The 24,382-nt window shown below is 44.7% G+C and overlaps 1 protein-coding gene and 1 long non-coding RNA gene across 2 annotated transcripts; both read left to right on the plus strand.

Annotated features, from left to right (window-relative positions):
* Positions 1 to 711: 711 nt before the first annotated feature.
* On the plus strand, positions 712 to 19,333 carry zmp:0000001168 (signal-induced proliferation-associated 1-like protein 2). The gene is made up of 17 exons (XM_056284219.1): positions 712 to 925; positions 1,756 to 1,954; positions 2,224 to 3,368; positions 3,514 to 3,638; positions 3,796 to 3,984; positions 4,300 to 4,474; positions 4,851 to 4,954; positions 5,995 to 6,152; positions 6,813 to 7,419; positions 8,654 to 8,928; positions 11,914 to 12,303; positions 13,502 to 13,628; positions 13,755 to 13,887; positions 15,175 to 15,273; positions 15,367 to 15,439; positions 18,172 to 18,250; positions 19,190 to 19,333. The coding sequence occupies exons 3-17, from the start codon at positions 2,255 to 2,257 to the stop codon at positions 19,331 to 19,333; spliced, it is 3,792 nt and encodes a 1,263-aa protein (XP_056140194.1). The 5' UTR covers positions 712 to 925; positions 1,756 to 1,954; positions 2,224 to 2,254.
* Positions 13,502 to 15,222, plus strand: LOC130116639 (uncharacterized). The gene is made up of 3 exons (XR_008810590.1): positions 13,502 to 13,628; positions 13,755 to 13,887; positions 15,175 to 15,222. It is a non-coding gene; the product is annotated as an uncharacterized LOC130116639 (long non-coding RNA).
* Positions 19,334 to 24,382: the final 5,049 nt, after the last annotated feature.

The following is a 24,382-nucleotide window of genomic DNA, read 5'->3' on the forward strand; positions in this document are numbered from 1 at the left end:
CCCCGCCCCAGCGGGGGGGCCCCTATCGGGGGGGGGGGTCAGTCGTGGCACTATCAGTTGGGGAGTGTGCAGTCCCCAGTTTGAACCCTGTCAGTGCCAAATGTGGTGGCAGAGCAGCCATCTGTGAGTAAGATCTGCTATTGAACAGATGAATTGTTTTTGTGCATTTATAACCGACTCTCAGCGCCGAGGACCAGGTTCTACTTCATTTTTTCCCAAGCTGTTATATGGAAAAAATAAAAAACGTTTTAATGATGTGGCGTGCATGCAAACACCACATCACACATTAGCGCGCCACACACACGTCCTCACACACACACTTGCACCCCGAGACAGCGTGCACATACGTATACTATAGTACAGTTTCCTCTTTCTGCTATAGCGTTTCGCATACTTTTAGCTTCTTCTTCTTCTTCTTTTTTGTACTTGTTTGTACGAGAGCGAAAAAAAAACAGACACCGCAAGCGCAAGAGAGGAAAAAAGTCACATCATTTATTTACTTACTGCAAATCTGTAGCATTCCGTCAGTGCTTGTGTGTGTGTCTGTGTGTGTCTGTGTCTGTGTGCGTGCGTGTGCGGGAGCTGACTCGGTAGCAGCGTTGCACCACTGCACCTGCTCTTGAGGCTATGAATGAGAGAAGAGATGTGTGAGAAATAACATTACACAGGAAGTCGTCTCTCACCTTACAGCGACAAAAACGTGTCGCCAGCAGCAAACTGACGTCAATTGGTAACAGACAGGGGAACCGTGGACGAGGGGAGAGACGAACACGGTGTGCTCTGCAGACAATATCCACTTTGTCAGTGAGTTAACCTGAACAAAAAACCCCCCCAAAAAACGGAAGTTGATAAGATGTATGTAAAGATGGGTTCTAAGGATGGATGTTTTCGTTGCTGCATTCATCTGAAGTTTCCTTTGCTTTAGGTGAGTTAATGTCTACACCGTTATTTTCGAGACTTTTAAACACAATTTGTCATGATTTACGTTGTTGTTACTACTTGTTAATGACATTTTAGGCCAAATACACTTTGGCAAAGAACAAAGCTGTTGATCTGCGTGTGTGTGTGTGTGTGTGTGTGAGAGAGAGAGGGGGGGTAGAGTGAGAGAGAGAGGGAGGGAGAGAGAGGGGGGAGAGAGAGCGAGAGGGAGGGAGGGAGGGAGAGAGCGTGGGAGAGGGGGAGAGAGAGGGAAGGAGAGAGGGAGAGACAGAGGGAGAGAGAGAGAGAGAGAGAGGGGAAGAGTGTGTGTTGACTTTTATTTTCGCTGTATTTAAGCTATCTAAAGACAGGAAGGACCCCCTCCCCTGTGTCATAGTCGCTATTGTGACTGTCTGCAGGGTGGATGTGGTGAGCCATGAGTCTCTTACACAGGCTATTTATGGAAAGGAAAGACTAATAATGATAGAAAAAAAACAAGAGATATATTCAGTAACACCGAGCAGCACAACAGCGGACGTCCTGTTGAAATTTGACATGTAACATCTGCTTTCCAAAGTGAGGTGTTACAGAAAAAAACCTCCTCCCCCAACACTTATCTTAACAAGGAGCTGACCGGATGAATAGCAAATTGTCCACGGTGATGTTTACCGTCTCACTGGATGATAAGTCAGGTTGAGAAATGTATACAGAAAAAAATGCATTTTTTTGTAGACAAGTTTTTTTTTGTTTTTTTTTTTTACTTGCATACAGGTGCCTGCATAACCTCAGACCTGGAAATCCAATTGCCTTTTTCTTTTGCTTTGTCTTGGTTCACAGGTAGCCAGTGGAAAGAGCAGAGAAGAAGCTGTAAGGCCCTGAGGAGTCGCCACTGATGGAGAACATGTCGGAAAGGTCGATACAGACAGAGCCTCTCTCGCGCAGAGGACAGGAGGCAGGACTCCGGTGATGGTCACGCTCCCCTCGCCTTCACGCCAAAGGAAGGAGCGCCTTACAACCGAAATACCACCGAAAGCACGTACGTACGCACGCACCTAGATGGACTTCCGCAGGACCATTGTAAGTTCCCCAAATCAGAAGCTGAACCTGCTATACTTAAACGTACCCTGAAAACTTGGTTTGTTGTAGCTGGTGTGAATGAGGAACACATTTGTCACTTTTTTCACTGGGGTATTTCCCTCTTTGTGGACAGCACCAGAGAGTACCCATTTCGAACATTTCACACCAGCACCACATAGGTAGATATTTTAAGGGTAGTTTAAAAAGAAGCATTGTGCCTGTGTACAGAACAAGGGGTGGACCGAACTTCTAAGGCACCATGCAATCTGACGACCTCTTCATCCGTAAATTTCGCCGTCAGAGTGTCCGGCCGCCCATCGCTGCTGTCAACTTTGACTCCAAACGGGACGCAGGTCTCGTGGAGTGGCCCCCCAGGAGGGACAGTGAGAGGACTGATGGTGAGGGTCTTACTCCTAGCCGCGTGGGGCTGAACCTGCGGTCGGTGGGCCGGGGCCACATTATGCAGAGAAGCAACAGCGATGTGACTTTAGGTGACTTGGATTCCTCCGGAAAGGCAGGAGGAAAAGCAGCCCGGACAGTTGGTGAGAAGGCCGGTGCAGGGGCTCAGGGGGACTCGGGGGTGCTGCTACACAGGGAATATGGAAGTCTGTCCTCGCTGGAGAGGCAGACTCAAGCACAGGAGCCAAACACGGATGACCAGGGAGCCCTGAGTCCCAATGCACTCCGCTTCAAAGACCCGTTCCTGCTTTTAGGCCTCCAGTGTAATCCCCCTGAACCAGATGGATTCTTCCGAGGTCTGTGTGCTTCCACAGGGGACTCCCCAAAGCCTGCCAAACCTCCGAAGCCCGAGGGTCTTAGCAAGAAGCCAAAACCTGCGCCACCTCAGATTCCCCAACCGGGTCCTTATGACAACTTAGGGGGCGGAGCCTGGGTGAGGAACTTCGCCCACTATGATGTTCAGAGCATCCTGTTTGACCTGACCGAGGCGGCCACAAACAGAGACAGCATTGGACGAAAAAAGAATATCACTTCGGGGGCTTCAGCTGCATCTCAGCTGCGTCCCCTCTCGCAGGTCCAGCCATCCTCACCTGCCCAGGGAGGGACCGGCAATGGGGGGAACACAGATGACCCAGAGCAGTCAATGCTGCTGGACGAAGGTGATGGCAATGATAATGAGCTCTTGCTCAGCTGTCCCCACTTCCGTAATGAGATGGGGGGAGAGGAGCGGGTGGGTCTCGGTGGATCTCATGGCAGACGGGGCCTCTGGTTGAGCCTGCGCAGCCCCAACGATGCGGTGTCGGTGCTGGAGGAGCCCAGGGAGAGTCATGTCCAACAGCAGGGCAAGAGCAACTACTTTATAGAGCATGCGGACCTGGGAGCCCACTACTATCGCAAATACTTCTACATGAAAGGTGAGTCCCTCATTATTGAGCTTGTTTTTGTCTCTTTGTAAGTGTTTTATTTTCTTCATGCTTTATGGGGGGGGTGTACTCAGTTGGAAGTGTTTTAACTGAACTACAGGTGCTGGGACATAATAAGACAATGTTGTCATTGTAGAGCATCAGAATTTCTTTGGCATGGATGATCGTCTCGGTCCAGTGGCTATCAGTTTTCGTAGAGAGGAAAAAGAGGGGTCCAGTGGTGCTCAGTATAATTACAGAATCATATTCCGTACCACCGAGGTAAGTTTGTCATCAAAATGCCGATCAAAATGTGTTCAAGACTGAGATTGTTGCGGTTAACTTAAACGTTGCATTGACTTAAATTTATTCACCGCCGAAGGAATTCAAGTCCCTGTGAACCCTTCTGTAACCTCATCTTCTGTCTCTGTCCCCCCAGTTAAAGACACTGCGAGGGTCCATCTTGGAGGAGTCAGTGCCCTCCGCGGCCCGACACACAACCCCTCGGGGCTTGTCACCAAAGAGGCTGCTGGAGTTCATCATCCCGGAGCTCAACCTGCACTGCTTGCGCCTTGCATCCAACTCGCCCAAAGTGCGAGACACCTTGCTGAAGCTGGACGAGCAGGGGGTGAGTGGGACTCTTCCTCAACTCTGAAAGTGACGAGGAGTTGGTATATATGTGAAGCTGACTGAATGCGACTGCAGTTACATGTCTAATACATATAGGGCAGACACATCAAATCAACACAAGAATGAATGTCTCCAAGGTCTCAGCTATGATGCTTGCCCTGAGTAAGCGGATGTTAAGCAATTAGGACACCCACTTTGATCATCCTGTTTGTTTGAATCAGCTATGCGCGATGACAAAATCTTTATGAATGCATGAATAAAACAGGATGGTGATGATGATATTTACAAATTCCCTGTTTCCTTCCCCTCCTAGCTGAATTTCCAGCGCAAGGTAGGCGTGATGTACTGCCGGGCTGGACAGAGCTCCGAGGAGGACATGTACAACAACGAGAGCTCCGGGCCAGCGTTCGAAGAGTTTCTGGATCTGCTCGGGGCGCGAGTGAGGCTGAAGGGTTGGGAGAAATATCGAGCTCAGCTGGACAACAAGAGTGAGTTTTAAAACGTGCCACCACAGTGGGATCTATTGGCTGAATCTCACCTTGTCCTTGAAACATTATCAAAGGGGCATCAGTGCACCCCTGAGAGCCTGAGATAATGCCAATCTACAATCATGTAATGTTAGAAAAAGCAATATAGTGACTTTTCATTATCTTAGAGCTGTCACTAAGTCTTAAATAAACCTTGCAGCAAAGGGCAGCCAATGTGACGGTGTTTATCTTGTCTGCACTATCTTCCATTGTTCCCTTGTTCACTAAACCTAAGCGTGATACATTTGGCCTGTTGTACAAACTTCTGTGTGTGTGTGTGTGTGTGTTTGTGCGTGTGTGTGTTTGTGTGTGTGTGTGTGCACATGTGACTATATAGCGGACTCAACGGGGACCCACTCCCTCTACACACGCTACCAGGACTATGAGATTATGTTTCATGTGTCCACCATGCTGCCATATACAGCCAACAACACTCAACAGGTAAACATGAACTGCTGGACCTAGCACATATGTGATTTGTGATTTATGTCAATAAAGTGGGTTTTTCATGTCTTGTATGGGATGAAATGTCTCACTGAAGCTAGACTCACCATTGCAGACCCACCATGCAGAGTTGAGAGAATGGAAATCTTCTCAAATGTGTTACCATTGTCCTTACAAAAGATGCACCAGTCTCAGTTAAACCTCCGCTGGCTGTTTGGACTGTTGTGTTCATTGGTTAAATGCTTCTGTGCTCCTCAATAAGCATGACATAGAAATCCTGCCCCCCAGTGTTCACTCCCACTATGTAGGTAGTCGCCGTCTGCTCATACACAGCTCTCCTGTTTGGCTCAGGGGAAGAACTGTTAGCATAAGCCTGTTTGGTGTGACTCTGTATCAGGGCCATTAACTGAACATAAAACCTCAGTGATCATTATGTTGTTGAATAGCCAAAACAGTGATGTCAAAGTGCCTCACCTGGAGCTATCTCCTTGCTAAAAGTGTAATTAAACCCTATATAAAGTCAAGTCACGTTTATTTGTATAGCCCAAAATTACAACGTGGTCCCAAAGGGCTGTACAATCAGTTCAATATACAGCCCCCCCTTTTTTTAAGCTATGTCTACATGCCTTTTACCCGATGAAAACTATAAGTCCTGGATGTAATTGTGTAACTTACACAAAATAGTCAAGTTTGCTTCACCAAGCTGCTTGCAATGAGAGAAAACGTAGTTGTTTGGCTTATTGGCGATGTAGTCTGAGGTCAATGTGCAGAAAGTGATAGAAAAAAATAAAGATCAGAAACTGTCAGAGGTGCATGATAGAAAAAAATAAAGATTAGAAACTGTCAGAGGTGCATCTCTAGTGTCAGAGACACATCCCCTCCTCCCGCCTCACTCTCCACTAAACAAACTGGCATTCACCAAATGTATGTGCAGGGTGGAGACAAGCGGGAATCATGTATTACCCTTTAAAGTAATTATTTCTCCCTCTTTAACCCTCACTCACTCTCTATATACACATCTCTGTTTTGTTTGGCAGTTGCTGAGGAAGAGACACATTGGGAATGACATAGTGACTATAGTATTCCAGGAGCCGGGTGCATTGCCCTTTACTCCAAAGTCTATCCGCTCCCATTTCCAACATGTCTTCATCATCGTCCAAGTTCACGAGCCCTGCACTGACAACACCTATTACAGGTCTGATTTGATCCCCTACCGTGTGTTGCGGTCTAAGGATGCAAAGTGATTTAACGGCACACTGGTCTCCATCAAATGATAAATTATTTGTTGAAGCGCTGTAAGCCCTTATTTGCTGAAGTTGTGCTAGCATATGTGTAATGTCTGGTTGGAATGAAAGCCTGCACACTCGTGGCCCATGATGTTGCATCACCATCATGAAGAGGTAAACCGCATACACTCATTTTGTTTCAGAACCCTTTTTTAAAGCCAAAAAAATGAAATTACCAACCGTTTCCACCTGACACACATTGGAGACTTGGATCTCTTAAGGAAAAAAAAAATCATGATATAAAGAATCTTTCTTAAAAAGTTTGGTTAAGTTTTTCTTTCGTCTTAATCAGACGACTGGAGTTCATTCCTACTTCCATATTTCCCAGCACATCACTGGTGAGATCAGTTTTAGATAATGTCTTCACATTACAGATGATATTACGTCACTTTTACACGTTTGTGGTTTACATCAGTAATAGTCCGGCAAATCTATCTTGTGCAACTGCCACAGCAGGTGATCGTATAGACTAGCAACTCGACCATTGCCTGTGAGAAAATGATTTGGTTCTGAATGCCTCCGCTGTGCTCTTTAACACTTTCACCTCTGTTTACCGCCTTCTCTTCCAGGGTGGCTGTGACGCGCTCGAAAGACATCCCATTATTTGGCCCGCTGTTCCCCAAGGGTGCCCGATTCCCCCGCTCACCCGCCTTCAGAGACTTCCTGCTGGCCAAAGCGGTGAACGCCGAGAACGCCGCCGAGAAGTCGGAGAAGTTCCGCTCCATGGCCACTCGCACACGGCAGGAGTACTTGAAAGACTTGGCTGAAAACTATGTGACCACCACACCCATTGACTCCTCCACCAAGTTCCCGCTGCTTTCTCTGGGAGGAAAGCGCAAAGACAAGCTGAAGGGGGCCAAAGGAGCTGAGCTGCACAGTGCCGGAGCTCTGGTTTGGGCTGTGATGGTCAACGGCGGGGACGAGGGGGGCTTAGGAGAACTGAAACTCCCTTGTCTCCTGGGAGTCTCCGCAGAATCAGTGGTTCTCATCGAAAGATATACACGAAGGGTGGTGTTCAACTGCTCTTGCCGCGACGTCATTGGCTGGAAGGCAGTGACAGAGGCCAAGGAGGGCGGGCCTTGCTTGGACATTTTCTATGAGCGTGGGGAGTCAGTGTCAATCAGTGTGATGGACACCCAGGCAGAGGACATACGAGAGGTTGTGCAGAGACTGGAGGTGAGTGCTGGTGGACTTTACAGCATTTTTGTCAGAGCCATTTCTAGATGTTGCTGGATTTTAAGGGTAGAATCTGTATTAGTCACCAAATAGTGCCTGTGTTGTAAATGAGCCCCACTTGGTTATTGCACTGTTTACATTTATAGTTTTGGTGCTGACGTGTGTGTGTGTGTGTGTGTCTGTGTGTGTGTGTGTGAGAGAGAGAGATAGATTTGTCCTCCCCCGATCTCTGGGAATATCATACTCTCACAAACCCTCTCCTACAGAGCTGAAACGCCATGATCTGGAAGTTAAAAATACCATTCATTGTCGTCACAGGGAATTTGATTATCAACCATGATGCATTAATCGTTCATTATAGACTTGCCGTGGCCCATGAGATTGTGAAATGATGGTATGTGCTCCAGTAAAAGGCATAAGTCAGTGTGATTTTCAAATTCTACCAGTAAAGTACTACACTACCCTAAATCTAAAAGTGAGTTCCACCAATCAGAGATGTAGCTTTTAACACGGAGATGTAAACCGCTCCAGAGTTGTGCTCATGGAATAACGTCATCTCTGTCAGCCAGCAAACTGCTCCACCATGTTTTCCCTGTCAGGCATGACAGAGACGTGCTTTTTAAGGGATGTGGAGAAGGCAAATCATCGAAGAAATCAACCATTAAAGAGAAAATGTTCATGATAGCAAACGTTGATTGAAACTGGTTGAAAGTGAGGGGAGAGGGATTCGATGACAACAATCACCGCTATATGATAGGAGCGGTTCATTCATTCTATATGTACCTAACATGACATTAAGGGCACTTTTTTCTGTTTCAGTTTCTTTTTGCTCAGAATCAGTTGTTATAAGGCCACTTCGTAGCTGGTTGCATCGGTTCAAGGCTTGCAACTCTTTATATAGGGATTTTCTGACATCTCTACAGAGAAAATTAATGAGCCATTTACTTCCTGAATCCAGGAAAAAGCAGGCGGTAATGTTTCACCTCTTAGTCACCACTCAACTCAGACACACACACACACACACACACACACACACACATGCCCCAGAAATCAAACCAAAACCAAAACATATGCAAGCAAAGTGCAGTAAAGAGCTTGGGCTTGTTTTACAGGAGGCCGCTGTTTGACACCAGTATAGATCTGCCTTTGACGACATGACCAGTCTCGGCCTAATACATCTCATCTCTATAGAGTTGTTTCTGATTCATATGTGGTTGAACCTTCCCATTTCTAGCTGGTGACGCGGGGCTGTGAGGCGCTGGAGGTCACCCCGCTGCGTGATGGAGTGGGCCAGCCAGGGTTTCTCATGAGTGAGGAGGGCTTCGTAACTGAGCTGCAGCGTTTCTGCTACGCCGAGAGCGGGGGTCTGCAGCTTTGGGCCCGTGTGGTGCGGCTGTGCGGACACTCCCTGGTTCACCTCAACCAAGAGGAGAGAACAAGGCTTCTCCGCACAGCCCACAAGATCCACATCACCGTCATCCCACCAGACGAGAACGGCAAGCCTCGCAGGTCAGTGGAGGAGAGTACGCTCTAGTGGGGTCATGGAGGAGATTGTGGGAGGAGAGTGGCGATGGGGGGAGCTCCTAAATTCTCTACCATGTAAACCACGAGTATACATCAAAATAACCACAATTCAACTGATGTAGGTCATTGGAGGATCAGCTCTTTTGGTTAAATTTATTTCTAGGTTTCCCCCTTATCCCTTCCGATGGCATATGGCTGGAACTCTTGTCGAATAACTCCTCTGGCTCACGTTTCCACAGGAAGGAGATAGTCGTTACACCAGCTTCCTTCAAACTCGTGTCGGCTGCTCTCGCTATTTTACACGCTGAAGCCTCGCATGGATTGCATTACCTTCAGGCCGCGAAGGAGGCGTAGGGAGAATGCTTTCAGTTGCTTGGCTGCAGGCGCCCGGGTGGGCCAGAGGGGTCGCTGGAGAACGACAAGTCCCCGAACGCTACACCGATCTACACCCACTATCCCTCGGGTAAGGGTGACCTAATGAATGCCTTACCCCGTGGACGCTATGGCCGTGACCGGTTACGGCGAGTCTGGGATATGAACCTCCCAGCCACATGACGAGCGGACTGCAAGAACAGCGGTTTATTCCGCTCGGCCATCAGAGCGGCCTAGGTCAGCTCTTTTAAGGGAATTTTTTCGAAATTTATTTCTGATTTTTCCCGTTTTCCCCCAATTTAGTGGCCAATCGATCTTTATTTTAGTTCAAACACCCACCTTCATACTGCATGCGTTCGCCAACTGCATCTCTCTGGCCTGTAGTCTCGAAGGAGATGCCTCGCCACTTTCGTGACAAGGCTAATCCAGGCCGAACCACCGCTTTTTCCGACACACCCAGAGACGCATTCATGTGACGAACACAAGCAGACTCCGCCCCCCTCCCAAAGACAGCGTTGCCAATTATTGCTGCTTCATCGAGTCCGGCCATAGTTGGATCTGACGAGACCGAGGTGCGAACCCTGGTCTCCAGTGGGCAACTGCATCGACACAAAGCCGATGCTTAGACCGCTACACCACCGCGGATCCTTAAGGGAAAATTTAAAGGTTCCTTGGAGATGGTTTTTACAAAACCGTCAACCTCGGAACCTCGACGACAGCCAATATTTCGGGGCTTCCGGTGTAGCTGACGGCTGCTCGCTTCCGTTTCCTATGAAGACTTCCTCTTCCGTGCGCCCGTCATCGTTTACAGTCAGATTAGCAACTTCGGGCGCAAGAATTGGAGTTGGGGTTGAGAGACGATGTCTACGACCGGATTGTTTCACAAGTGGTCGACACGAGTCGAACCTTTCTCCACACAATACACAAACGTCGATACTTTTTGTTGGCGTTTTCGGTCCAGGCGACATTTCGGCCAATGTGTTCTGGCTCTTCCGCTCCCCACATGCATTGTTACGTATGCAACCGAAGCATGTTACTGTAGAAGCCACCGCCTACTCAAAACATGATCGGTCAAAACTACACGGCCTAAAACAAACAGAAACAGAGCACTTCTGATGCCAAAATCTTGTCCCATGCATGCGGATTCTATATGTATAATCCGTTATTAGAGATTACAACACGGTGAACGTCTGCAATCTGATGTATATCCAAGTGATGTAGAAGTGTGTCGGGTGGGATTTTTTGACGAGAGAGTTCGATTTGACCAACAGCCAATAATAGCCAGGCCTTTTCAGAATGTGGATATCAATATGCTATTTGGCTAGTTGCAGTTAGGTGGTAGAAAATCACTTATCTTCTTTCAAATTCGCTACCATTCATTGGATTTTTCTTTTTTTTAGCGTACGCATGCAAGTGCAGGATGGTGTTACTAAAAATAACTATTGTATTCTCCAAGAAGAGAAAAACATCATTCTTATAAACACAAAATAAAATATTTTGTTGTGAATTTCTAGAACACGGTGTTAAATAGATATAAATTAAGTGCAGATAAAAAGAGGTAACAAGAAGGAAAGTACCATTTTCATTTCATGGGACCTCCTTCAATTTGTTTTGCTTGCCTTTATCAGATGACTGGCGTTCACGCCTACCTTTCTATTTTCCAGCACTTTGCCATCACTTAAGATCTCAGTATAAGATAATGTAATTACATTATATGCAGGTGTTACTTAGTCACTTTGGCACCTTTGTGACATACGTACATCAGTAATTGCCCGGATACTCTTGAGTCAGCAAAACTACCGCAGAAGGTAATCATGGAGCTTAACAACACGTTCATCACCACTAAGAAAATGATTAAGTCTATGCAGAGGAGAGTTGAAGGAGGAGAGCGGAGACAGAGGTGGGAGGATCGCACTGCCGGCTCTGGAGGTTGAGGAGCGATGGTTGAGAGAGGTTACAGCAGAAGATAAGGAGGACCAGGAGGGGGATGAGTGGAAACACATTGAGAAAGGGGGGGGGGCTTTGCAGAGTTACAGCTCACTCCATTGTTTATGAAGTGCTGCAATCAATGTCACCCCAGCTGGCTAACAACCAATTAATCCCTCTAATAGCACTTAATCAGATGGGCTCCTATATTGGTTAGCGCCACTACCGTTTCCATTCGTCAAATGTTAGTGAGGTGGGTGAACATGCTGGGGAACTGGTGTAGACCAATTTGTTAGGATGCAAACAATTTTGGATCAGACATTTCTGCAGCTTTACACACAGGCTCCCACAGACACGTCGCGCTTGGTATTTGAACTATCCTCAGAGAACCCCATGTGCTTATTTAGATTCTAGCTCTGACACGTTTGTTCTGAGACAACAAAACACGGGGTTGTCACAAAGGTGTCATATTCTATCGTAGCTCCTCTGAAGTAAAGAGGCCACAAATAAAGAGCTTTTTATTTATCGCGATCTCAATTCTGCTGCTCGGTTTCTTTTTTAGACTACTGTTATGAATAAAGATGTCAAACTAGTGTTTAGATAGAAAGTTTGCATGACTGGTTTCTCCCACATGGGCATAATGATGGCTCGTTTTCTCTTTGGCATCTCCAGAAGTTTCTCTGAGCTGTACCAGAAAGCCATCAAGGATGCGGAGTGCAAACCAGGCGAGGGCCAGTCCGGAGAGGCCTGGGTCCTGGATGAGAAGGAAGAGGAGGAGATGATGAAAGAAGAGCAGGAGCAGGGTGGCGTGGACGAGGCTGACGTAACGGAGGTCCAGGCGGAGCATGAGAAGGGCGAGGAAGGTGAAGACCAGTCGTGTGAAAAGGGGCCCGAAACTGAGAGGGGCCAGAGCTCCCTCCTCTCTTCACCCAATCTACCTTTGTTACGGGCCACGTCTTTGCAGGACCCTCCACCCAGCCAGACCCCGGAGTGCAACCCCTCCCAGCTAACACGCAGCTGCTCCTTGGAGAGGCAGCCCCATTTCAGGGAGACATGTGATGAGTATGCTTGCCTTCAACCTCTTCCATTACGCCTCTGTTTAAGTCACACACAGTCTGATGTCAGTTAGGCTGAACTGCAGGCAGGGACTGAGGAGAATAACACACAGTGATAAATGCATTGTGTCGACTTGCATTTGCAAGAAATTCAGCTTTGTACAGCAACATGATTTGCCCAAAAACCTCTGGTGCCCTGTCATGGGTAACTAAAAAGGGCTGTATTGCTTCAAGTTTTATTTCAGTTTTGCTGAAAAACATCTTCAGGTTAAAGCTGCCAGTCTCCAATTCACGTTCATTGTCAATCTGCCACTTTTCATCCAATGCAACTGATTACACAGAACATCACCCAACATGTCTGTTTGCTCACGGTACCTTTATTCACTCATGAGGTTTTCAGTGGATGAACTTAATGGATTAGCTGTCAGGGTAATAAATATCCAGTATCCATTGATACCTGATATTCTTTCTTTGCTTTTTAGGACTATAGTTGACAAAGACAAACCAGAAAGCACATGCAGTTCAGCTCAAAGACATATTTCTATTATTCTGCGGTTATGTTTACTTTGTGCATGGTTTACCTTATCTCGCTGATGTTTTTTCAATCTAAGGATGTGAACAAGTCGCGTGTACGTCCCTAAAACCTTAGCTGTCAGCGCTGAGCCCTCGTGATCTGAGGCACCACATACAGATAAACAACACAGACTGAAAGGGTCCAGCTTGCAAATGCCAAGCTGGAATATGTGTGAATTTCATAAAAAAAACAGACACTGAGAACCCCGGTGTTTGGACCAAACGATAGACATATAGCCTATATAGATATATATTTTCCTATAGCAGAGCTTCAGAGGAATTGTTGGATTTGCTGGTGTGCAAACGCACCGGAAAGCTTGAAACACCCAAATGTATTTTTATAGAGCAGGGAACTGCATAAAAACCCCTCCTCAGGCAAACAAATGAAAAAGGATCAAGCTAAGTAGATCTGAGTTATTTGTCTGTACTACATCAAATATGTTGTTTTGATGGATGTGGCTGCAGGTTCAGAATGTCAGACCCCAGCCGGCTCAAATCTTATCCATCGTGGAGATAAATGTGCTCCAGTTTCTTGTTTGACCTCGCGCTAGGATAAAAGTCTCATTAGAGTGTAAACACTACATGTGCTTTTGTATCCCCCACCCCCCCTTCCTCCCTCCCTTGCTGTACAGGCATGTGTATGAAAATGCAGGGGTGAACGTTGACCGCCACATCTATGAGAACCCCGGAGAGCTGAGAGACGCCACGCCTGATCTCATCCTGGCCGTCAAACCCAAGGTGCCCCTCGAGGACGAGCAGGTGATAAGCGGGGACAAAAAAAAAGAGGGCCGGTTTCCTCCTCAAAGTCCTTCATTGTTTTGAGACTATCACGCCTCCTCTATCTCCATCACTCTCTCTCTCTCTCTACCACTGTCTCTTTTGTAGTTCTCGGCGGCCGAGTATGGCGAAGAGAAAGCTTCGGCGAGCGATTCCTCTTTGTCGTCTTCTCGCTTGTCATGTCTAGACAGGGCGGAAAGAAATTCCCGAGCTCTTAGCCTTCATGATTCTATCACTAAGAGTGAGTATCTCGCCGTTCGCCGGTCTGATGTCTTCCATTTTATTCTGTCAAGAAAAACATGTCACTGCATTTAAAAAAAGAAAATAGTGTAATTTACACTAAGCAGAATTAAATGTCAGTGTTCTGCGTGTATTTGTGTCCTAATGGCATCCCGAATCGTCAGGAGACAACGGGGGAAAATAGCCGCAGATATGATGACCCCGATGCTCTCTAAACAAAAAGCCTCTTTAGTGGACCCTTGGCCTCAGAGCAGCTGACACGACTGCTCAGATGATGCTGAAATGGGACAGTTACAACTGTGCAATTGTCTCCTCCATATTCCAGCTTAACATCCCTTTTTCGACACCAGATCCTTTCTCCCTTACACCCCTCTCCTCATTATCCTCCTTTAGTCCTCCCTTCCAACCCCTTTTGTCCCTTTTCTTTCATCTATGCCCCCCCCCCCATCCCGCTAATCTAATATCACCCCTGCTCTGCTGCCACCCCCTACCAGAGCTTGGATAAAGGGGGGACAGATGGATGGTGGGAGGGATGGAGTTTAGGCAGCCCGAATCAAGGAGCCCCTTTTAGACCATCTGCTCTCTCTCTCTCTCGCTCTCTCTCTCTCTCCCCCCCCCCCCCCTCTGTGCTGTGACTATGATGTTCGTCATCTAACCTCCATGAGAGCACACTCGTGCATCCTCTCATTTAATTCTTTTGTTTTAGGAAGGTTTTTATTTTTTAATGTATACTCACATGGTTTCTGCAGGTCCTTTAAAAGGCCTTAACAGATCCTTAAATTGGGCATTGGGTAGTCTTGTGTACAGTTAATGTCACATTTTAATCACAATGTTCAAGTGTTGAATAACTTCTGAGATGTTGAAAGTTTTTGTGTTTTGTTTGAGAAATATCATAAACAGTTACATATACTCGTATTTCTTACCACTTTTATTTGTGTTGTGGAATTAAACTTAACTCACATTCTTATTGGTATAAAATAAATTTAGGAAGAAAAAAAAAACAAAAACCTTTAACGTTACCTGATGACATATCCAGTTCCCATGTATTTTTAAGGGTGGCTCACCTCCTTGCAACTGTATCCTTCAGGATTTCGGCAGCAGCGCCCCCTTGTGGCTTTTCGTTGTCATTGTCGAGTCAGAACATCATGACTGCTCACTAAATCTGAAACCTCTCTCCTTTGGTGTATTGTCCCAAAGGATTAACCCCCATTTTCTGTTTTTAGATGTTTTTGTTTGTTTGTTAGGAAACCCTGTTAAATCCCAGCTCTTTCTCTGCCTTGTCTCTCAGTTCTCTCAGAGACCACAGATTCTTCTGAGGAGGAGTGGCAGTCCATCGCTGACCTAGCTACAGCTTGCCGCAGTATACTAGAAGCATTGTCACGAGAGGGTGAGACCCCCTCCCAAGCTGCACAGGCCCTCTTTGGAAAAGATTTGAATGTTTGAGTTGAGGAGTTATTTGGGTAATGTTTTCTCATTACAGACCGCAAAGCTGGAGACGCTTCCCAAGCAGGGGGTGACCAGACGGACGGCAAGCCTAAGGAAGCAAAAGACAGGTGGGTTGGTGTACAATGGAGATAAAATGTAGACTGAGGCCCAACTACCCTACTCTATTTGTCCACACTGTTTTTCAGTGTTGAAGCCCCTGCTCTTGGATGATTGTCTTGCATTTTGGTAAGTTCATCTGAATCATCTCATGTACCCCTTTACACAGCCCTCAAACTCATCATCCCATCATTGTCCCCCACTGACATGAACTGCATGTGCAGTATCCCACAGCTTGAGTCAGTATGATGGCATCTCCCTGACTGCTTCCCTTATGTAGCCCTCTCAGTGACTCAGTGGTGTGCACACACACACACACACAGACACCCAGACACACAGACACACACACACACACACACACACACACACACACACACACACACACACACACACACACACATACAGAATATCTGATTCATTATTATAGAATCTTTTTGTTCAACTCCCACACGATCACTCTTAACAGTCTTTCACATGTTTTCCTTCTCAATGCTTCCCGGTTCTCTCAGCCACCACTTTAAACAGCGCATAAAACCAGCAGGAATGTTCTGGTAACATCCAAAAACAAAAAGTTCAGAATGAAGTTTTCCGGCACTCTATAAAGTTCTATACTCTTGCACCAAGGCAGCTTTTGGTCCACCGATACCGAAATTTGCATTGACATTAATGCAAATTATTACTATTTAAAGTTTCTTAATGTAGCTAATCTTTATCCTACATTGTAATTTCTTCGTTTCTTTTGGGATGGATTCTTAGGAAGGCGTCACTGCTGCCCCTGTTAGACATAATGTTCAAGTTCCCCACTCTTTTAAAGATCGACCTGTTGCAGTTTATTCATTTTAGCTTAGATTTTTCTAACTGTTGGCCTGTTGTTTAAAATGGCATGCTGTGTGTATAATAGCTCTATCCTTTATTTCAAAGGCTCTGTAAAATACTGAGAAAGTCAAGTCAAGTCAACTCAAGTAAATTTTATTTGTATAGCCCAATATCACAAATTACAAATTTGCCTCAGTGGGCTTTACAGCGACACAACATCCTGTTCTTAGACCCTCGCATCAGGTAAGGAACAACTCCCTAAAAACCCTTTAACGGGGAGAAAAAATACGAAGGAACCTCAGGGAGAGTAACAGAGGAGGGATCTCTCTCCCAAGACGGACAACGTGCAATGGATGTTGTTTTTACACAATTTACACAATACAACATTGAAAGAGGATAAACAGAATTATAATGGAATTATAAAATGTATGAAGAATATGATGCGCAGAATGCCAAGCAGTGTCCAGACGCCACCGGAACAGCCCAGGACCCACCCAAGCCAGCACACCATTGCCATGTAAAAAGAAAAAAAAAATTGTATGGATTTATATGACATATAAGAAGAAAATGTGTTGAGGGGAATGCCAAGCAGCATCCAGGTGGTGACCACCATCAGCATGTAGACCTGGGAGGAGAACCGACTGCACATGCACACAAGGGAGACTCACATGACACCATTCAGACACAGAAAAAGAGAAAGGAGACGACATCATTCAGAGAGAGAGAAAAGACATGTGAGAGAAGAGAACAGTTTGCAATAGTCATTAGTCATAATCAATTAAGTCATCAATTAGTCATAATCTATACGCTATAAGAAAGAGAAGAGAAAGACGCTGCATGAGGTGCTGCTGTTTGACGTCTGGTGATGGAGGACTGAGGGTTTCTGCATGCAGTGCTAACTTAGCATCCTCTATTTTCCATTTTAGGCTTTTAGAGTTTCTGATTTGCCTCGCAAAGTTTGACTATCACTAAGTGGAGTCATTAAATGTCTTCATTTAGTGTCTCATCACCTGTTACTGCATTTGTCCACCTTGTCCATTTGGCACCGATTGCATCTTGCATGCCTGTCAGTCCTGGAAGAGAGACTCCTCGGTTCAATGTCCTTACTGAGGTTTTCGCCATTTCCCCTGGTTAACGTGGCCCTCTGCAGTTTTTCCTCATCTGAATTGAAGGTTTATGCACAGGGAGAGTCAACTTATTTTCACTGTGGGAATGTTAAGCCCTTTGAGACTTTAACTGTGACCGACAGCTATATAAATAAACTCTATTTGACTTGACAAAACTTGGTAAATAGCATAAACGGACAGTAATGCACAGATTACAAATAAATCAGCCGACTGGGGTAAAATATATAGTCACATTTAAACATTAAACTTCAATATATGCTTTTGGGGCTCACTTGTATATCTCTTGCAAAGGTTATCCGGTTCTTTCTCAGTTTCAGCATCATGTACACAGATGCCATGAGAAATTAACGTGATGAGAAATGGAAATGTTCACTTGGAGTAGCGTGTTAGTCATCCACAATATTGAATTCAATCCCTCCATTTTCGATGTTTCATGCATGTCAGCAGGGATCGTATCTCTCCTCCTCTCTCTCTGAAGGCAGATCTTTTGCCAGTCTTGAAACAACGGGCATGGAGCCTGTCAGTGTAACAGATGGCCTCGCTACCAATCAAGAAAAGTGCTCTGTCGAATTAGATGATGGACAGTATTTCTAGCAGGGGACAGCGTTTAACAGACTTCACCGACTTCGTTTCATGCAGGGAATGAAATGAACAGGCCAAAAACATTTTAGAAAAATAAAAAAAATGCACCTTGCAACCAGTACAGATTCTTAAAAGAGTCCTACACCTTGGCAAGACTTCCTCTTTGGTATTTCTCTGAAGATACTGTGCGTACTGACCATGTGCCATTGTGTTCACAGTGACTCCCCAGGCCACCTGGAGGAGAAGGTGTCCCAGCTGGAGGCCATGCTCAAGAGGCTGCAGGATGACCTGCAAAAGGTACTTTCCATTCATTAAGGACGTAAGCAATTTTATCTCACTAATAATGTTTTCACTAAGCTCTGTGAAGAAATCATCATTTTAAAAAGAGCTGCAAGCCATGAATGAGTTAAGCCTTGACACTGGAGAGTGACAGTTTGTAGCTGGATGGATAGCTCAGCTCCATGTTTAACTGTGTCGATATGTACATGTAGTCACAAGTCAGCCGTAGTCATGACTGAATCATTTTAAGTCGATGTAATATCAATAGTCTGCTGTCTGATGTTTATGGGCTACATTTATGTGATATTTTACATAATTTTCTTTACAACCTATCAAAAAGACTACTTTTGAAAAGAAGCATACCCTGTCCAAAAATTTTTTGCATCTTGACACAGGAAGATCTTTTACAAAAGCCCTGTAGCTCTTCGGTAAGTATATGTGAATACACCCACTTATTGACACTTACAATCTGATCTTTAACCCAAGGTTGATGTTTCCCTTTTCAATCCAAGATTTTGACTTTAGAAAAAAAAAAGAGTTTAGACTACAAATTCATACTGCCATCTCCCCATACTGTAAACAAGTAATCCAGTATCCCTAATCTGTTATTGAGTTTATTTGCTATTTGGATTTCATTTGAATCTCCATGCACACAGAGCCTCTGCATAGGAATGAGAAGTAGCATTTCTCCACATTGTTTTCTGAGCTTTATATAGTAGACCTCCTGGTTTGCTCCCCCCCCTTCCCCCCTGTTCTGGATTTTCTTGCATTGCTCATTGCCGTCTGGTGTACTGTATGTGTGCCATTTCATTTACCAGCCCCTGTTGGTGGGTGCCTATTAGGATACCGCATTAAAGTGGTTGCACTGTACCCCTCCCTCACATCAACCTCACTGGCATGCCTCTGCTGCCACAGTGATCTGAGAGACGGCTGTCGTTCTGTGCCTCTGTCTTGCAGGAAAAGGAGGACAAGGCCGTGCTGCAGGCCGAGGTGCAGAGCCTCAGGCAGAACAACCAGCGGCTACAGGAAGAGTCCCAGAGCACCGTCGCTCACCTTATCAAAGTCACTGAGCTACTGTGCAATGTCAATAAGCCCTGCTAGCTTCATCACAGACCACACACACACACACAAATACAAATGGCGCAGGCGCATATACACACATATACACAAACACACAGCATTAACATCATCGCAAATAATGCATACTATTACAGACAGAGTACTCTTCACTTTCTAGAAGTACATTTATGTTGCGCAAACATTTCCCACTTGCATCTTTACAAATAGAAACAAACAGACACACACACACACACCTACAATCTGTATATCAGCATTACGACAACTATGTTGTATCCTGGACCTGCCTCCAGGTGACAAGAGTATGCAAATCGACTCCAAGAACAACCCTTATAGACTCTTTAAGCATCATCTGACCCTCATAGACTAATGCAGAGCAGTCAGGCTGCTACATCGGTGTGCTATGCTCGGAGTGCTTGTTTGTGTATGTTTGCGTGCGAGTGTGCGTGCGTGTGTGTGCATACACACACGTGTCTGCGTGCGTATGTGTGCATCTCTTACCTTGCTTCAAATACTTGATATAATGGGCCGAATAGCACTTGCATAAAAAGTGGCAATTAAGATTGAGAGACACTGTATAGCATGTTTGATGGTGTATAATTTTAAATGACCAAAACTGTATATATTTCATCTCTAATGTATGTGAACAGTAGTATCCCCGTCCTCTCTGCCCACACCCTTGCACCCGTCCGTTGCAATGAGTCACCGAGAATACGGATCTAACTTGCACCATTAGTGTGAAAGGCTTTGGGGTAAAAAAAACACACTCACACACACACACAAAAGGAAAAAGGGAAAATGAAAATTACAAGCCTGTAGGAAGCTTTCTGCTTCAAAGGGTGGAGCAATGCTGGGGAAGGTCTATTATGTAGGGACATTATTCACTGCCCTATTCACGTCTCAGCCGTACTGTAATTGAGAGATTTCGGGCCCAGTTTGTGAATGAGAGGATTTTGCAACCACCGGAACTGAAAGAGATGCAATTTGGAGAGTCGCCGAAAGGAAACACCGAAAAAGGAATCTGAAACAAAATGAACTGAGCAAGCTCATCTTTCTTGAAAGTATTTCGTACAGATTATCACGGTTATACCTCTCCTGAAGACACAGACAATGACGGGGAAGACCTACTTCAGCTTCCTTCCATGATAGCCTGTGACTGTTTTCTTCCAACCTAACTACTGTAGCAGCCATACTGTAGAAGTGCGCCTCCTGCTGGGCTGAACCACAAAATGCCGATGGGGCAGATTTTCTTTCAGCTGGGAAAATAGCTTTAGGTGTCCGAACAAAGCACCTTTAACTAATAGCAGAATACAAACTCTTGTATTTAAATATGTTTTACATTCAGCTGATGTCTACGGTGACTTTTTTTTTTGGGTAAATGTTTAGTATGGCTTATGAGTGATAGAGTTAAGAACAATAGGCAAGGGTTTACCATTCCACTCTATTGTGTGTTTTTGTGTGTTTATGTGTTGTTCTTGCACTTTTTTTTTCAATTATCAGCTTCGGACGAAGGACATTATTTATTTAACCTGACCAGGTTATGTCTTGCTTGAAAAATGAAAGTGGATTTGATCTCATCCCCTCTTCACCACCTTGAACTCCACTTTCACGTCCACTGCTGATGGCGCCATATAACAATGTGTGTTCGGAGGGGAAGAACTCCTCCTCCTCCTCCCAAACTGCTATGCCAGTGCCAACCAATGTCAAGGCAGCTCTCCTGAATCCCACAGCAACCAACAGAACTGACTTGATCACGTGCTGACTCGACCCCCCCCCCCAACTTTAGACTCCAACAAAAAGGGATGCCAAACATATTCTACCAGTAACTCTCGATGCTCTTGTTTGTTGTATACACTGTTAAAAACTTCATCTTGTAATTTTACTTTAGCGTCACTGTGAATAATTGGTACCAGCATATTAAGAGACAGTATATTCAGATTAAATTATGAATCTAAACTTTATCGATATGTGAAGATATGTACAGCTGAATAGTTCCATGTTACTTAGTGCATTGGGTTGAGTATGCCCTCTTTTGCGAGAAGATTATGCAGACGAGTGTAATTGTGGCCACGCAGGCTGTTTTATTCACATTGCTAAAGCCTCATGACAGAAGGAGAGGTGGCGTGAGGGCCTGTTTTACTGTGTCTTGTATAGTTACTTAGATTGTAGGAGGTTGATCAAGCATGAGAATGTGCCAAGCAACTTCCAAGCTCCCTTCTGTATGTGTGTATGTATAAATATGTAACTTATTAATCCTGCAAATGTGGAATTTCTTGTAGCTAAGTTAATTTGAGGGAAGCAGAGATAAAATATGTGAAATTGAGCTAAAAGGGTAAGGTTTAGTTACCTTTTTTTTGTAGAAACCCAACAGCCAGCCAACCAAGATATAACTATAACATTTCAGCAGTGTTGTTTTCAAATAGATTTTCTTGGTTATGGGGGCAATGTGTGTGCCCCCCCCCCTGATATTCTGGTTATTGAGCTGCTCCATTTAGAGCTCCAAGGTAAACATTTAATAAGGTCTTTAGCATATATAGGTACGCCTTAATGAGTGCAACTTGGATGAATTGGTCACACGGGACTGATCATAATGGTGTAATGTGAAGGCTTATTTCTCTGACTTTGTGCCTATCTGAAAATGTAATGTATGTTCTCCCAGCTTAGTGATCTCATTTCGTTGTCTTTGGTTGCACCGACTGAATCATTCATGTGGACTGTATGCCATGCAGAGTCTGATTTAAGATTTGTATTGGACCAATATAAGGACTGCTCTTACACTGACTGTAAGAAGAAGAGGAAAAAACAAAGCTATGTGATGAATGATCCTAAACAGCAGATAAAATTGAGTATGTTTTTGGGTCACATGAATTGTAAAGTTGTATGGGTCGGTACCATCATCCATCTCACCGCTTGTTAGAGGAAGAGGCATATCAAAACTAGGATTTTTTTCAATCGATTAACAGCTATATGGAGATGCACATAAACTGAATTGTCTTGAATTGAAAATGCTGAATGGTCTCAACTCTCACTAAGCGATGGTTATTTGGTATTTGAAAATTAAAGTACTTTTACAAATCTGAAAAAAGAACCAACAACAAAGATTTAAGGAAAATAGAACTGACTACTGCTTAATCAAAATGGGAAAACTCTGCCTATATTCGGACATGACATAACGAATGGATGACGTTCTTATTCTTATATCTAATTAACCCCCCCCACACACACATACACACATACACATAAACCCCTAAACAACAACAAAGCGGATTTTTTTTCCAAGTGGAAAATACAAATAAAAATATGAGATTTGTGTGGATTAATGAATCAAAGATATAATTGGGTGTAAAAATCCTCTTAATTTTTTGCTATGTCAGGGAAAACATTTCCCCACAAAAAAATACAGAAAATTTTTAGATTTATGATAAAAAAAAAATTTTTTTAACTTATAAATAAACTCACTCACCCACAAACTTTGTTAGCCACAGAGGACATGGTGGACCAAAAAACCCCAAAAATGAGATGACGAGATTTCGAACATTAATGTAGCAGCAAACAACTGTTTGCTAGAGTTAGAGAGAGTGGAGTAATAGTGGGGCAGCTTAGCTCCAATATTCATAAGGATTGTGCATTTTGTGAAAAAGCACCAAAACTTGGTACATATGTAGCTTAATATATTTAGAAGAAATCTGGATATGGAGCCACTGAAAATTAACCCCGTAGTGGCCATGGCAGGCGTGGACGTTATTAGATCGCTTTTAGCGGGGCTGTGGCCTCCCTAAATTTCATATCAGCCATTATGACAAGACAGAGGAGAATGTTACCTTTCCAGAGATACCAGTATTATTGTTCTAGTCCAAACAGAACCAGAGATATGCCATTTTACATATCGGATGTCACCAATGCATGTTAAAAAAAACTAAGCTGATAAGCAGTTACTTTTGTAAAAAAATAAAATAAAATAAAAACAATAAACACTGTTGAAGTACTGAATTGTGTATTGTTTCCTGCAATCGCTGGTTCTAAACCTTGCCCAACAGAAGAGGAGTGTTTAGGTATAGATGTCTATACAGAGTGTATAGATGAATAGAGGAGTGTTTAGGTACAGATGTCTATACAGAGTGTATAGATGAATAATGTCTCAAAAGTGACTGGGAACTTAGTTTTTTCAACATGCATTGGTGACATCCAATATTTAAAATGGCATATTTCTGGTTCTGTTTGGACCAGAACAATAATATTGGTATCTCTGGAAAGGTAACATTCTCCTCTGTCTTGTCATAATGGAATTTAGGGAGGCCACAGCACCGCTTAAAGCGATCTAATAACGTCCATGCCTGCCACGGCCACTATGGGGTTAATTTTCAGTGGCTCCATATCCAAATTTCTTCTAAATAGATTAAGCTACATATAATGTACCAAGTTTGACGCTTTTATCACAAAATGCACAATTTTTATGCCAAGCTGCCCCAATATAATGGCGTCCTGAGCAGAGCATGGCGTCTCACTGTTTTGGAAAGCCGGTCGGGTCGCGCGTGCATGTTAGCGCATGTGAGGTGGCTAGCTAGCGTTAGCAGGATAACTAGTGTTAGAAGTGATAGGGGTTATAATTTGCCCTTTCCCCCTCTTCCTTTTCTTACATACTTGTACTGTTTTTCATTGCGAAATGACTGGAGGCGCGGCTGAGCAAGTGTTTCTAAGAGGACGTCCCTGGGAGGTACCGAAGCGCCCCCTGGAGGTAGTTAATGGCAGCAGTTTGCATAAACGCTTCAGGATACGCCACTTTGAAAACGCTGTTCAGGACACTACAGGTTCACGCCATTCTAGCTCAAGGACTTTAAAGAAAAACAACTTTTTTTATTTTTGAGAATCCATCCACCGTCAACCTAAACTGATGTAAAATACCAAGGCGGAGCTGAGACCCACGGCCGAGGCCTTGTCGGAGGGACCTGCTAACTGCTAGCCTGCTACCTCGGTAAGCTAGCTAGCTAGCGCGCCTCCCGGCTAATTGTCTAGTCTTGGAAATCCGTCCTTCTTTCTGCTTCTCTCCTCGTTCCCATCTTTTCGACACACTCC

The sequence above is a fragment of the Lampris incognitus genome, chromosome 8, assembly GCF_029633865.1.
Source record: "Lampris incognitus isolate fLamInc1 chromosome 8, fLamInc1.hap2, whole genome shotgun sequence".
NCBI classification, from domain to species: Eukaryota; Metazoa; Chordata; class Actinopteri; order Lampriformes; family Lampridae; genus Lampris; species Lampris incognitus.

Coding starts and splice junctions, on each gene's coding strand:
- zmp:0000001168 (XM_056284219.1), top strand. CDS start 2,255: ATGCAATCTGACGACCTCTTCATCCGTAAATTTCGCCGTCAGAGTGTC. Junction 4,955..5,994: donor CAGCCAACAACACTCAACAG/GTAAACATGAAC, acceptor TTTGTTTGGCAG/TTGCTGAGGAAGAGACACAT. Junction 15,440..18,171: donor CCTAAGGAAGCAAAAGACAG/GTGGGTTGGTGT, acceptor TTGTGTTCACAG/TGACTCCCCAGGCCACCTGG.